The sequence below is a fragment of the Sarcophilus harrisii genome, chromosome 1 (assembly GCF_902635505.1).
Source record: "Sarcophilus harrisii chromosome 1, mSarHar1.11, whole genome shotgun sequence".
Taxonomy (NCBI): Eukaryota; Metazoa; Chordata; class Mammalia; order Dasyuromorphia; family Dasyuridae; genus Sarcophilus; species Sarcophilus harrisii.
In genome coordinates, this window is record NC_045426.1 from 74,633,143 (window position 1) to 74,649,675 (window position 16,533).

Genomic DNA, 16,533 nt, shown 5'->3' on the forward strand with positions numbered 1-16,533 from the left:
TAATGAGTTATATGGCCTTATTCTGACCTCTTGCAAAGCTTTCCTTTACTTTCCCCATTTTTCTTCTAGCTCTCTTTTAAAATCATTTTTAATTTCTTTTATGAGAGCCTTATGTGGTGGGGACAAAGTCATATCTACCTTTGGATTTTCATCTAGAGACACGCTGTTTTTAGTCTCCTCAGGGTTTGAAATCTGCTCTCTTTCAGTATAGAAGCTATCTATAGTTAGAGCCCACTTTGCCTTTTTGTTCATTTAAAAAAAGAAAAAACAAAACAAAACAAAACAAAAAAATGCTTTGGTCTGCTTATGGGGAGAAGTGGGGTATTTCCAACCTGCCTCTACAGACAACAGGAAGTGGTAGTAAAGGGGCAGTGGAACACCACCCCCTGGCTGCACTGGGATTAGCAGTTGTGCTGAAATCAGAAGGAATGGAAAGGCAGTATCTGTGCTGGGAACAGCAACTGCGGCTGTGCTTGGATCCTGCTAAGTCACTCTGGGTATTGGGTGGCTGTGGCCAGGTCCCGAGAAACTCTAGTGTTTTGGGGTTATGGTCATTACCCTCTGTGTTTATAGCTTCTCTGCTGATCTCCTGGCTTGCTGCCAGGGCAGAGTAGCCAACACTGTAGTAAAATTCTCCCCGCAAATTTTCAAGCAGCAAAGACCACCCCCCCCATATCCCCACCCCACTCTGATCTGCTTAACATGAGCTATTCTCTGTGCTCTTTCTACCTATCTGCCTGAGTCTGCACCTGGCCTAGCCCTGTTCAGTTCCCACACTCAAAAACAAACATTTTCTGGTGAATTTCGAGATTATCTTTGTTTGGTAATGTGTTGTACTCCCAATATTCGTGGGTTCTGATAGTTAAGCACTAATTCAGAGGATGAATTTCATTAAAATATGTTTAGGGTAAAGGAGAACTCAGAAAGATGCATGTGTCCTCTCTGCCATCTTAGCTCCGCCCCCCCCCAATTTTTTGTTTTTAATACAGATAAAATAACTAATAATTTAAAACTAGCAGTCTTATACTAGCTCCATTTTCTAAGCTAAAGAGACATTTGTCAATAGGACCTCTGAGAAAAATTTTGAATCAGACAAGCCTTTTCTTTAGCTCATTCCTTCTCCAAAATATCCAATAATTTCATCCTGGGTACCTACAACCCATAGTTTCCTTTTTTCTTGTCCTTTCCCCATTCTTTTTCCACATTTCATCTAGGAGTGTAATCACTCAGCAATTCTACATGCTTATTTCACTTATACTCTAGTTAACAATGCAAACTGATAAATTAATTTCCTGCAGCATCAATGACTATCTAGAGGTGAATTCGTCATACCCTTCCCAAAGACAGTATTTCAATAATGAACAATGGAAAGCTAATGTTTCAACTTACAAAAATGAATAATGTCATAATGATAGAAGTGTAGGCATCACACCAGCCCAAAGTAAGAAAGTTGTTTTGATGCCTTTTACATTTATTTCAGTATTTATTAAGGTACAATGAAAGAATCATACAGAGATCTTCCTTGATAAGATTCTAAAAAATAATCAGTTCTATAAGCAAATAAAGCATAGAAAGATGTTAAGATGTACTTAATACAGTGTATCTTTCTTTTTTTCTAAGATACTGAATGGGTTACTGAGCAAGGAAGATTAATGATAAACTATTTTAACTATTTGGCTTCTAGATTAGTACTTATGGAAACTCCAGAGTTGAATGAATCAGTAATTTAACCATTCAGACAAGTGGAAATTCTCATACAGGCTCATCAGGTCTAGATTTATTTTCATGCCATATGCAAACAATGAAATAATGACAGCCAAATGAAAATGAAAGAAGCTACTACATTCTCTTCCTAGCTCCCATCTTGTTAGTAAAAAATTTAAGGTTTTCTCAGAAATCATGGAAATTCAGGGCTGGAAAAGGTTATTAGAAAGCAATTTGTCCAATACACTTGATTCTACAGAGACAAAGGAACAAGGATTTTTCATGTTTCTCTTGTTCCTTGTTCCTCTGTAAGGAAACAAAAGATTCAGAAGTTTCTTCAAAGTGACATGGCTAATTGTGGCCATATAATTTAAAATCCTTGACTTCCAGTACACTGATTTCTCCTTTGAAAAAAATCAAACATTGATTTTATATTTTTTTCATTCTGAAATTTTTTGTCCTGTAACCACCTAAATAATGGTTCTTAGTTTCTAAACTTAGCTCAGGAATTCAATTGCTCTGTAAGGAACCTAGTTCTCCTGCTAATCACTGCTCTATTCTTGATTTAATGACATCTGTTATGAGGGATGCAGGCAGACACCAAAAGTATATCTTAGTGGTTTAAGCTATCCTTCAAGGATGTCTATTTGCTATCCAAAACAGTCTGGCCCACTTGCACTTCTAACATTGAAGTTGTACTCAAACAGTGAATACTTAGTAACAGGAGGGAAGGAGGGATAATTGCTAGATTTCCAACTTCAGGCCAATAAATAATATTGTTATCCTTGCCTCAACTATGTAACCAATCATGTTGTCTTCAACCACATGATATTACTTACCCTGTTCTGTTTATTTTGTTGTTGTTGTTGTTATAAAAAATGAATGGTCTTCATTTCAGAGTTTTTTTCTTAAATTGAAGCAAACAATTGACTTTTTTATTATTGGTTTGGAACTCTATTAATAAGCTGTTGCCTTGATTGAAGACAATGTGCTTCAGTCTACCTTTGGAGATTTTTCCATTCATGATACCATAATCTTGTGTCTCTCACAAAATCCCTTTTATTAGTTTTTTTAATAACATTTAATTTTATCCTATTTACATGTAAACAATTTTTAATATTTGTTGGCTTTTTTTTTTAAGTTTTGAATTCCAAATTCTATTCCTCCCTCTTTCTCCTCACCCTTCCTGAGAATGTTAAGCATTTTGATGTTGTACATGAGAAATCATGTAAAACATTTTCATCTTAATTATTTTGTGCAAGAAGATTCAATCAAGAAAGAAAGAAGAATAAAGGAAGGAAGAAGGAAAGAAAAAGAAAAAAGAAATGGAAAAAGGATATGCTTTAATTTGTATTCAGATATCAATTTTTTGGAGAGCATTTTTTTTAGCATTTTTTCATCATGGGTCCTTGAGATTGTCTTATTAGATCATTGTATTGCTGAGAATAGCTAAATCATTCATAGTTTTTCATCATAAATTATTGCTTGTTACTGTGAACGGTATTCTCTTCATTCTGCTCAGGTCATTTTGCATCAGTTCATGTAAGTCTTTCCAGTTTTTTCTGAAATCATCCTGCTTATCATTTTTAGCACAATAATATTGTATTATAATCATATACCACAACTTCTTCAGCAGTTCCCCTATTGATAGGCATCCCCTCAATTTCCAGTTCTTGACCACCACAAAAAAAGCTGCCATAAATTGTTTTATACAAACAGATTATTTTCCTTTTTTAATATCTTTGGGATATAGACCTCTAGCAAATGGTATTGCTGGATGAAAGGGTATGCACAATTTTATAGTCCTTTAGGCATAGTTCCACATTGTTTTCCATAATGATTGGATAAATTCTCAACTTAACCAACAATATATTAGCATCCTAGTTTTCCCATATTCCTTCCAACATTTATCATTTTCATTCAAAATATTAGTTCTTCGAAAAAAACAGAAATAACAATTTGTAAAACTTCTATCCTAATGAGAGCAAAGACAATTAATGCCAGAGATATTCTTTCATTTTGCTAACTAAAAATATTCAAGGTAATAACAATATGAAGGTGAAAATATAAATTTATTTTAAAAACAAGTGTTATTATCAAAATAACAATATTATTACATGATCTTACTTAACGTTAATAAATGACTGTTAGTAGTAATACTAATAATATGATGGTGGTAGTTTATATGAATATAGTACATTAAAAATTTACAGAATTTTCATTGTAAATCTCATAAGATAGGTAAAATATGTATTTTTACAGATAGGAAACTGATTCCCAAAGAGGTGAAGCACCTGCTCCATGGTCATGTAGTTTAATAAGAGCAGAGCCCAGTACTCAAATCTTGGTCTTCTGACTCCCAAGTCCAATACTCTTTCAATTGCATGATAATGCTTCTCTCAGTAATAATGGTATTAGAAAATAATATCCTCAGTCCTAGAAAATTAATGCTAAACAGAGATCTAGAAGACACTAAAACACTTAAACTTTTCTAAATACAAAATTATATAAGGAGTTTGATCTAATAAACATTTAAACCCAAAACATTTATCACCATCAGGGTGATAAAATTCAATGAGATAAAGTAAAAACATCCCTTTATGTTAATTGTAAATCATTCATTTCCTCACAGGAAATGATGACCTTGGTGAATTATGTCCTTAAAAAGTTAAGGGAGGATCAAGTCCAGATGGCTGACTATGCCCTCAAATCTGCAGGTAAGTTATATACTAAAATAAAACTCAAGAGAATCAGATGTGAACTTGTATGTTTCCATATCTGTATATAGTAGTTCAGTACTTCTCACTAAGTAAAAACAAACCCATGACTTTCTACCTGGCAGTTTAAGAGGGAACATAAGAATGGATATGAACTACATGGTAAAAGACAGAAAGTGTAGTAGGTTTTTTTTTCTCTTTGAAAGAACTGGGTAGAATGGAAACCTCTATGTTTTAAATTAGTCAGGATCCTCCTCACTCTCCCCTAAAACTCTCTACCATTATCAGCAGTTGGGAATGCAAGTAAAACAAATATGTATAGTCAAAACAAATTTCCACATTGATTGTGACCAAAAACCAAAATAAAACAAAACTCATTCTGAGTCCTAAGCTCTTTACATGTCTAAGAGGAAGGTAACACATTTCATTATAATTCCTTTGTAATGCTGCTTTTAAACTGATAGAGTTCAGTAAAATATTCCATCACATTTATAGACCATGCTTTGTTCATCCATTTCTCAACTCATAGGGACTCTCTCAGATTTCTATTCTTTACTACCTTAAAAAGAGCTATATAAATATTTTTGAATATTCTTAATTGTTTTGCTTAAGACTAATAAGCTCTCCTTATCATAACTAATCAATGTGGTTCCATCATCATTGAGTAATTGAGATGCACCATAGGTCTTTGGTTCATAAATAACCTTAAGGATTTCATAAAATCACTTTAGATTATTACTTTCAACATAAAACAATTTTAAGTGTTAATTACATACATATGTATATACATACATATATGGCAATATTATGCAAAAACTTATGAACTATGGTTTAAGTACCCTCCAGTTTTACTGGATCCCTTTACTGAAGGGAAATTAAGAACAGAAAAAGGTACATTGCTTATAGCACCAGTATTTTCATTCAGTTGACAAAAGGATGGATGGATTTATATATTATAGAAGGAAACCTGCAAATCTCTAAGACTCCAAGATAAGAACTTTTGTTTAATTTGAGAAAGCAAAGACATAAAATGAGGTTTAACAACCTGAAACTTAGTTGAGTAGAGGGTTTTCTAAGGTCTTACTCTGATCCTCACATAAATATTAAGAAAATTGCTTAGTTTTTCTTCAATTTCCTTTTCTCAGTGAGCTACCTTTAAAACTGTTTTCCCATTTTCAAATGAAAGATACAACCATAATAAAGTGATATAAAAATTATTCTTGAAATTCTCTTTAGTGGTGGTATTTCTTTTTTTTTTCTTTATCTTGAATTAGCTTGCCATTTATTTCATCAACTGCAAAATTTTAAGAATCTTCATATTTAGAACTATCTCTTTTTAGCAGTTATAACAGGAATTTTTCATAAGCCAACCAATTACTAATATGCATAACTACATTTTAATTATCTCATTTTTCAAGCTTTAGAACTGGACAGAGAGAATTAAATTAGATGGGATTAAGACTTTTTCATATAGTTATTTAAAAGAGCTGTGATTTCACGGGTATCCAGATAATCCCTTCACCAAAGCTGATGACAAGTCTTTCATTAAAATTTGCAATTTTCTGAGAAAAAAAAAAAACTATTATATTACAATTTATTAACATTTTTCTATCATTTTTAGAATTGTACTAATTTATTGTTTTCTAATTTCAGGTGCCTCCATTGTTGAAGCAGGAACTTCTGAGAGTTACAAAAATGATAAAGCAAAATTATATTGGCATGGGATAGGATTCTTAAGTTATGAAATGCCTCCTGATGTTATTCTTCAGGTAAAATCAAAATCAAATATGTTATTCCTCATTTTCCTGAATTTCCTGATTCAGTGCTTACTTAAAGCTAAATAAGAGAAAATACTCTAATCACTCCTTTTCTGGAGGCCTGATATAATCCCCCTACCTTTTTAGGTTAAGAGATCATAAGAGTTAGAGCTTGAAATGATCTTACAGATCAGATCATTCTATAGGCACCACTTTTCTAAATTTCCCCAGCCACTAACTTATTTTCATTTCTGGAAATACTCTCAATATTTAGTTCTCTCAGGATATCACTTAAATTCTCTTTCCACTAAAAAAAAAAAAAAAAAAAAAAAAAAAAAATATTGAGTCAAGCGCAATTTAAAAACAGTTTTAATTCCCAGTTATCCTTACAGGTTTCTCATAAAATGACAGTTAGACTGTTTAATCCCATATTCCTGAACCTCTTAAAGATACAGTAATTCTGTTTATAGTCTGTGAAGGAAGCTATTGAAGTTGATATTATACTTATTATGTGAATATTTTTATCTTACCAGTCTGAAATCAATTATAAAGTTTTTTATCCTCACTGACTTCATTCCTTTCACACCTTAGTTCTATCTTAGGCCATCATACTGCATTGGCTATGTTCTTTTTACCCCAACTCACTCTTGGTGAACAGACTCAACTTTACAGTATTCTTCATTCTTGAATCTCTTAAGTTGTGATCATACCTTCCCAAACCCCAACATTGCTCCTTTCATCTTTACTTTATTTGCTCACTTCATTTCTGTTTATGTGCTCCTAAATAGATTAAAAAATTTCATTGACTATATATTCCACTATAAATTCACATGATATAATCTCAATTGTACCCTCACTGTAATAAGGCAGGGTTCTATTCCTTTCCAGTCTTATTTGCTATCCCACTCACAAACATAATTAATATAACTGGGCTAAGAATTAAAGCAGTCAAATGTTATAAAGATTTGGTATCTTAGATATTAAAACAATTCTCCCAAATCAATATATTTGATGGTAAATTAGTCCATTTTTTGTCCCAATTCACACCTAGCCTTAGTCATTGAAGGGACATTGTGTCAGACAAACTGAGGCTTGGAAAAGACCTTAATTTAGAAAGGCCAAGGTCATCTACTGCATCCCAAGCCATTGCCAGTCATGTTGATTTGTAACTCTGGAGGAGAGAGATTGACACTGCCATTTCTGACTCTTTAAATCCAATTCATGCACAGGTCAAGATATTATCCTTGAAGGACAAACAACAATCTGAGGGAAATCCTTTAGCCCTCCTTAGAGATAACATGACATGATATCATAAAGACTGAATTTGCCACTTCCATGAAATACCTTCACTTCTCTTCACTTTACTTCACTCCAATCCCTTCAGTACTCATTTTGCAAGATCTACTTTATGTCTTACTTCCTCCATAAAGCCTTTCCTACTACATTCTGATTTCTCTTTCGCTAAACTCCTACAACATTTAGAACAGTTAATTATTTAATTGCATCTTTTATTTCTTATTAATTGTGTCTCCCTTACTAGAATGTAAACTCCTTGATGACAAGAATCTCTTCTTATATTTCTTTTGTATATCTCCTAGTATTCGTATTGGGTGCCCCCTAACAGTTACTGATTGATTAATGTTTTAGAAAGAGGTGAAAGTATATTAACTTTATTTTTTTTTAGCCTGATGTCCATCCTGGGAAATGCTGGGCATTTCCAGGTTCTAAGGGTCATACTATAATCAAACTTGCCAGAAAGATCATACCAACAGCAGTAACTATGGAGCACATCTCAGAGAAGATTTCTCCCTCTGGAAATACCCACAGTGCTCCCAAGAACTTTTCTGTTTATGTAAGTACTTTTCTACATCTAAAGTTCAAAGTACTTAAAAAAAAAAAGAGGAACAATGATGAAATGTGCATGAGACCTGTAAGTACTATATTATGTAGAGATACTTTAATTTATTCAGTAAATCACTGTCACAGTTCCTGAGACACTGAATACAAATTGATTTAGTAAATCAAATATCTTAAAATTTATATTTGTATATTTTGGTATTATACAACATATGCTCCCAACAAATACCAAAAACCTTGTACAGTTTATAAGTAAATAGTTTATTATCAACATAAAGGAGGAATGTGAAATTGTGTATTTTAATTTGTCAGTATGATGCAAACATTGCCTATTGCATCACACCTCATGATGTGATCTTATCTATACTATTGTAGTGTTTTTTGGTCTGCATTCTTTATTTGGCATCACTTCACCCAAGTTTACTTATTTTTTTGAATTCTGTATTTTTGTCATTCTTTTATGTAATAATTTTCTATTACATTCATATACCTTATTATTAATCCATTCTGTAATTGAGCATGTCTTCTGCTTTTATGTTATGTCGTAAATAATACTGCTACAGATATTTTTGGAAATATATGTCTTCTCTGTGGCTAGTAATGTCCCTTACAGCAAAGGCCTTTTTATAGAGGTTATGAACAATTTGATAACTTTTTCTTGTATAACATGACATTGTTTCTCAAGACAAATAAATTCACATTTCTACTAGTAATGCATAAGCCTTCCTTTATTCAAATATCTCCCCATACAATGAGTTTTTCAATCTTTTAACAAGTCACTTCATATTTTCCCTTTATATTTTTATTTATTTTAGATTTAATTTGGGGAAAAAATATTGCCATGTTCACAGTAGAGGATTCAAAATATAAAGCAATGAATTTCAATTTCAAGAAACCCTATATAATAGATTTTATACATTGTGTTTAGAGTCTTCCATCTTTGCTGCCTTATAGATTTTCTTTTGTTCTCTACTGTATACTTTTAATTTTATTTTTTTTTTCTTCTTCCCTCTCTTCCCCAAGAAGACTACAATTATGCTTGGATATATTTATATGTAGTTATAGATTGCGATATATACACATACACATACATAGACAAATTTGTGTACATACATATACATAGGTATCTATAATCATACATATATTACATATATATATATACATTCATATGCATCTATGTAAAACTGTACTATACTTGTTTATACTGTTTGTCTGAAGGTAGATACCATCTTCCTTCAAAAGCCCAAATCTTCCCATATTTTTCTAATTCCATCACCTCATCACTTTCTACACTATAACAATATTCTTATATTGTTTAGTTGTTTTAAATCTATAACAGTATTGATCAATATAGCTAACATATAGTGTAGTTTCCCTATTTTTCTCTTTTGATTAAATCTAGTTTAGTTTTAACTTTATCTGAAGTCATAATTATTACCCCTGGTTTTAAAAAATGTAATAAATTCTGATCTTTTTTTTAATGTTCTCTTGTATCGCTTATTTCCTGTCTCTCCTCACTTCTCTACTTTATTTCTACCTGCTATCTTGTCCTCCTATTACTTAACCTATCCCCCCTTCAAGAATCTTCCTCTCTTATCCTCACCCCAATCCTTTGTATCCCATTCCCTGTTAATTTGCACTTCCTTCTGTATATCCCTTGTCCTATTCCATCACCCTCTTTATTTCTTAATAAATTTAGAAGACTTTTATTCCCTTCCAAATGTGTGCCATTCTCTCTTTAACCCTGATCTGATGTGAGTAGGGTTCCCTCTAAAAATTCCTCCCTTATCCTCTCCCCCATTCCTTGCCTTCTTATTTCTTTCTGAATTTGGAAGACTTCTATACCTTTATATAGATATAATACCCCTTATATAGATAACCCTCTTGAACCCATTATTGACATACTCTTGTATATAAACTATTCTGTTTCAGAATTAACAGCTCTCCTCTTCCATCTAATTCTTCTATGTTAGGTTCTTCTCCCACTTCCTTTGTATAAGATAATTACTCTTTTATCTTTTTCTACATGGTTTTGATTTATTAGAATCACAGAATATTCAACTCTACCCCAATCTTTCTTTTAAACTTCCCAATTACTAATAACAATCTTAAACATACAGTTTACATTTCCACATATAAAACATAAATATTTCTTCTCTGTGGCCAGTAAAGCCCCTACCAGTAAACAGCTTCATTCCTCATTGAGTCCCTTATAATTAGACTTTGATGTTTATTTTATTTTTCTTTTGGATCTCATATATCGCATTTTCTATTAAGTTCAGGATTTTTTGCAACAAAATCTTATAAGTCTTGTAATTCATTGATTATCCTCTTTTTATTCATTCAGGATTATCCTTAACTTTTCTATGTATGATATTTTTGGCTGCAAAAGCTTGTTCTTTACCCTTTGATATATAGCATTCCAAAGTCACAGCCTTTCAATGTAGTTGCTACTAAATCTCATGTGATTCTAATTGTTGCTTCAGAGTGTTTGAATTATCTTTTTTCTGGTTGCTCATAATATTTTCTTCTTTATTTGGAGGTTTTGGAATTTGGCTATGATGTTCTGTAGGTTTTGTAGACTCTCTTTCAGGTGGAGATTGGTGGAATTTTCCTATTTCTACTTCCTCTTTTTTCTCTGACACTTCAAGACAATTTTCTTTAATCATTTCTTGTATTGTATCAAGATTGTTTTTTATGTAGTCCTATTATTTTTTTTTCTTCTTGATTTGTTCTCCAGTTCAGCTGTTTTTCTTTTTTTTCTTTTCTCTTCACTGAGGCAATTGGGGTTAAGTGACTTGCCCAGGGTCACACAGCTAGGAAGTGTTAAGTGTCTGAGATTATATTTGAACTAAGGTCCTCCTGACTTCAGGGCTGGTGCTCTATCTACCAGTTGCCATTCAGCCATTTTTCTGATGAGATATCTCACATTCTCTTCTATTTTTTCATTCTTTATATTTTGTTTTATTATTTCTTGGTCTCTTATAAAAAGAGCTTCCTTTTGCCCAGTTCGAGTTTACAAGGAATCATTTTCTTAAGATTCTGGATCTCCTTTTCTACTTGATTTGACTTTCTTTTCATAATTTTTTTTTTTCTATCTATCTCTCTCATTTGATATTTTAAAGTCTTTCTTGAGTTCTTCCATTACTTCTTTTTGGACAGGTGATCATTTGACCTTTCTTTTGGGGATAAGAGAGATTTTTTTTTTTCTTCATTATCCTCCTCTGTAGACAAACGGAGACCTCCTCTTTTCCACAATAACTTTCTCTGATTAGATTCTTTCTCCTTTGCTTGCTCATTTAAAAAATTATAGCAGCTTGTTAGTATAGAGATGGTGCCTCTGACTTTCAGGTCCTTCTTCAATTCTCCATTTTGGTCTGGAATTGAAACCAAAAACTTAGTCATCCTGTAAGTGTCTGTAGCCAGCAGCACCCCAACCCCACTGTATCTGCACTCACCTGGTGTGTGGCTGGACCTGGCATCTCTTATCAGCAAAGGTTCCCTCAAAATTCCCCATTTCAGACTCCTGACTCCCCACACTGTCTGCAAGGGAGGAGAAAATTCCTGTGGCTAAAACAAAGACTACCTCCCAAAGCAGTTAGTCTCAAGGCTCTCTACTTGCTGTTTCAGCCGAACTAGTCTGGAGATGTTTACATTTCACAAGGGCCAAACCTCTGTTGTGATATCTTTCTTGGGATCTTCTCCAATTATCTCAGGAACACCACTCTTCTGCCCCAACTCTTGTTTATTTTTACCACTGCATTCACCTTAAGAAGCTATTTTGCCTTATTTGTGGAGGAGATTTAGAGAATTTGGAATTCTCTGACCTACTCTGATATCTTCCCAGAATCTTCTCTCAAATCATATTTTAACAATAGAACTATGTATTACTTAAAAGAGTCCTCAGTTCAGTTAAATTCAAATTACAACATTTATTGATTATGGTCCACAAAGCCCTGAGTTAAGACACCAGAAGGTTACTGCCCAAATGGCATTTACTATCTGGAGCAGGGCATATAACACACTTATAATTAAAAATAAAACATAAGTATATAATAGATCCTGGTTTCTTAAACAGTGGATCTTGTAACTGAATATGGGGGCCAAAATTATGATTTATTATCAATAAATTATTGATTTGTATACCTATTTTATGTACTTGGGGGTCACATAAAACTTTTCTTGGGCAAAAAGGAGTCATAAGTAAAAAAGTTTAAAAAGCTCTGTATTAGAGCAGCAAAGTAGTCCATGAAGTCCAAAATGGAAAAAGTTATTAGTAATTGAGAAAGTCATGGAAAGCTTGATAAAGCAGTTTTTATTTGAATTGAGCTCTGAAATATGGGTAGGAGTTTATGAGGGATAATGGCAGAAAGAGCATTCACACATAGAATAACATGTAAAAATAAAGAGATGGGAAATTATAAGTAAGCATATGTTGTAACAGTGAACCTTCTAGGCAGAGAATGTCTAAAGTAAGGTCATCAAGATGGTGAATCACTTGAAGGAAAGTTTTAATCTAGAGAAAAGACAATGGGGTATCATAAAATAATTGTATTCAGGTATTTGAAAGACTGTCATTTAGAAGAAGGATTTGACTTTTTCTGTTTAGTTCAGGAGTGATGTATGTGAGTTGGGAAAGGGGCAAATTTAGACTTGGTATTAGGAAAAATGTTATGAAATAACATGAAATAAGTTATCCAGAAGTAGAATGGGCTGCCTTGGGAGCTCATTTCCTTATGGGAAATCTTCAAGTTGAAATCTGACCATGTACTTGTTAGCTATATAGTGAAGAATTTTTTTTCATTTGTGGGTTGTAATAGCTGCTTAAGGTCTTTTCCAACTCCAAAATTCTGTCATTTTATGAAATGTGTTATGTCAGGCCTGCCTTTATTATATGTATTATAAGTTTTGTGATATATTACTTTATTTTGGTAAAATGATTTAATTGTAATAATTAAGTATTTCTTATCAAATCTGATCAATTCAAATAACACACATCCTTTTGTGTAATGAATTAGGTACAAAATATTAAATTTTGGAATAATAATAAAAACACTTTTCTGCCACTTTTTCTTTTATAAACTAATATTTACCTTTAAGTTCTGAGAAGAGAAAGAAGCATGAAAGAAAGTATATAAAATGCACTGTCATTTTCCTTCAGCTGACATGGGATTACATATACACTAGGGAAATATATTTGTGTACTGTATAATTCCTAGAGCCCTAGGGTAGGAATTACAAGTTTTACATTTTAGAAAGCATAGTAAGTAATAAAATTGATTAAGTAATCTGAGATTTAGATTTAAGTCAGAAATAAAATATTTTTATGTCATGATACTAATACAGATCTAAAGTCATATGCTGTTTCTTATAAGCAAAATGCTTTCAGATATTCATATGAAAAATATAGTCTAACTAGTGAAAATAGTTAGTCATTGTTACTTCCAGAAATGATATTCTCATTGCTTTTTGTCCTTACAATTTTCACTTGTCTCAGGAACTATGAATAAGTGTTAAGTGTTTCTCTCCTTTCTTTGTTGTTTCATATTATCTATACTTCTCTTAGGCAATTATCATATTCATTTTTATATTTTGATATAAATCTATCTTCTGTGCTATAGTGAAAACTACTTAAAGTCAAAAGTATGTCTTATTTAACTTTGAATCTCTTTGAATCCCACTTAGCACAATTTCTAGCACATGGTACTTGACAAACTATAATGCTTTTAATTTGAATCTAATACATCTAATTTGGTACTATCTTCCCAATAAATGTTTAGAGAATTTTTGCTACTTTGAACACAAAAGTTTGATCATTTTAGTGAAATCAGTCTTTCACATAGTCTCTAATCTTCATGTCTTTTATATTTTCAGGGACTCAAAGATGAATGTAAAGGAGAAGAAATCTTCCTAGGTCAGTTTATGTATAACAAAAAAGGGACCACTGTTCAAACATTTCAGCTCCAGGTAATGAGAGACCTGGGAAAACATAATTAGATGAAAATATGTTTCTTTCCTGGGAAGGGATTTGTTTGGATTTAATTCTTTTAAAAGACTATAACAATAGGAAGTACATAAAGAAATGCAGAAGTCATATCAAACCTTGTAAATAAGCTTTCAAAAATGTGATAGTAAAACAAACATCATAGACTCATTGTAATCATTAGGAAATTTTTAGAAAATTCAAGCAAAATTGAACATATGTATATATTTGAATGTGTGTGTATAAAGTCTATAAAGGAGAATTATAGAGAAGAATCTGACTTTATATTCTATTCCTTTTCTGCTTGACATATATGATTTGGATGGGAATGTACATAGAATAAGGAACATTTCTTCAGTTCCCTGTAGTTCATTGTTTCCATCTGTGAAATGATGATTAAAAACATTTATGTCATAAAAGAATGTTTAATTCACAATTCAGATTATTTGAAATGAATTTATAAAATATTAATTTGGATTTATACTTTCCTTTTTTCAGAATGGAGTTTCTGAATCCTTTCCATATGTGAAACTGAAAATTTTGAAGAATTGGGGCCACCCTAAATATACATGCTTATATCGATTCAGAGTCCATGGCAAACCAGGAAATGATACCTTAGGAGTCCCTTAAAAAGAACAAGGGACTAACTATGGTGATGTAAAATGGCAGCCAAAGCCCTCTAGAATCAAATAAATGGGATGAAAGCTTCAAAGAGAAGACTTCACACTTGCATAAAATAAGAAAAGTTGGTTTTCTACAATTAATGAATGTTGCTTATTAAAAATGTTTGGAAATTAACTTCAATCAGTTGTCTTGTGTTTTTTTATGCTCAAATACCACTTCTCTCTATTTCCCTATTTCATTTGAAGCTGAGTAAGGCATGAGCTTTGGACTGGTATCAGGAAGTTCTGTGTTTGAATACCCATTTTGACATTTACTAACTATGTATTTCATAAGTAAGTCAATTAACCTGTTTGATCTTTTTGACTTCTATATCTATACTTCCATGTTTGTTTTTACCAAAACTGTGATTTCATAGATATAAGGGATTCTCATCTCCAGCAATGCTGATCTGAATTGTTCTCTATAGCTTAATCTTAGAAAGCAAGCAAGGATTTGACATGTAGAATAGCGATAATAACATTGACCATTTCTAAATTTTAGGATTTGGGATTGAAAAAAAATATAACTTTATAAATAGTAAACTATAGAAGAACCTCCTATAGAAGTTCTCTCATTCAACCATTCTCATTTTATAGAAATGGAAATTGAGGTTCAGAAATGAGAATAACATAACTAATAAGTGGAATAAATAAGCAGAATTCATATTCAGGTCTTCCAAGTTCTGAGTCTAGTGCAGTTTCTATCATGTTGAAATGCCTATAACAACAACAACAATAACAGCAACACTATCCTCAAAAACTAAACTACTCATCCTCTATATCATAGGTGACTTGGTTACTGGCTGGCCCTACTTGAAATTTTAATGATGATTAGCTTGATTCAGAGGAGAATAGAGCAATTGGTTCTATTCCTTATTCTAGTAATATAAGAAAGCAAGTTACATCAGAAACATCAATATCCTACCCTGAAAATGCTATAGGACAGACTGTGATGACAACTAAATGGATTAATCATAAAAGCACAAGAAATTAAATGGATAGAAAACATGAATACTTTTCATTATGTGCCAGTACAATAATACAACAAAAAGAAAGCCCTGCCTGTTAATTATCTGAAAGCCTTTGATATAATTCCATAGTCATCACTTAGCCATATATTGCAATATATAAAGTAGACCCAAATAAAGTGAGAACAATAGAACATTTAACGTCTACATGGAAACATGTATTTTAATATAAAAATACTAATAATACAATGATTTCAGGAGCAATTGATACAAATTGTGGCAGAGAGTTTAAGCTATTATTATTTTGCCAGCTTTAAATCCATTATTCAGCTATCTGAAATACAACTAGGCCTAGTTTACATATTAAAGACCAACTTGAACCAAACATCTCATTAATTATGTATATGGATAACATCAATCTATATGGCTTCACCAAAAAGCATATTAAATAACTCTTTCACCTCATGGAATCTTCCTCCAATAAAATCCAAAATTCACATACTCAGAGTAGTAAAGTCTTAAGACTTTATATCAAAGAAAGAGATAAATGACTTCAAGTTTGAATCTAGATATTATATTAAACCAATGATAAAAGGTGATTTTACAAATACTTTACTCTATTTCAAGCAATACACACCAAACATAATATACTCAAAAAGAAGGCTTAGAGCTGAATACATTAAAAGATAATGGCTTCTTGAAATCACAGCTGAATGGAAAGTACAGGTTTAAAGCAATACTTATGTAATACCAGTATCCAATGTATAATTTTGGAACTACATTATCTGTCACCATATATTTGGAAAGTATACTATCAAAAACTCTTAAAGTATTAATGAAACACAGAAATCCTTAATCTAGATCAGTTACAAAAAAGGTTAGTAC

The 16,533-nt window shown here is 32.0% G+C and overlaps 1 protein-coding gene across 7 annotated transcripts in view; it reads left to right on the forward strand.

Moving 5' to 3' along the window:
• Positions 1-14,787, forward strand: part of SUN3 (Sad1 and UNC84 domain containing 3) — a 53,180-nt gene extending 38,393 nt beyond the window's left edge. For 6 of the 7 annotated variants that reach the window (XM_031957240.1, XM_031957232.1, XM_031957235.1 and 3 more), the window contains exons 7-11: positions 4,337-4,421; positions 6,075-6,190; positions 7,863-8,030; positions 13,910-14,002; positions 14,517-14,787. In XM_031957240.1, the coding sequence (XP_031813100.1) occupies positions 4,337-4,421; positions 6,075-6,190; positions 7,863-8,030; positions 13,910-14,002; positions 14,517-14,648 (594 nt within the window). In that variant the 3' untranslated portion in view covers positions 14,649-14,787. The remainder of the gene's footprint in view (positions 1-4,336; positions 4,422-6,074; positions 6,191-7,862; positions 8,031-13,909; positions 14,003-14,516) is intronic. The other variant, XM_031957242.1, reaches the window with a different exon arrangement.
• The last annotated feature ends 1,746 nt before the right edge of the window (positions 14,788-16,533 follow it).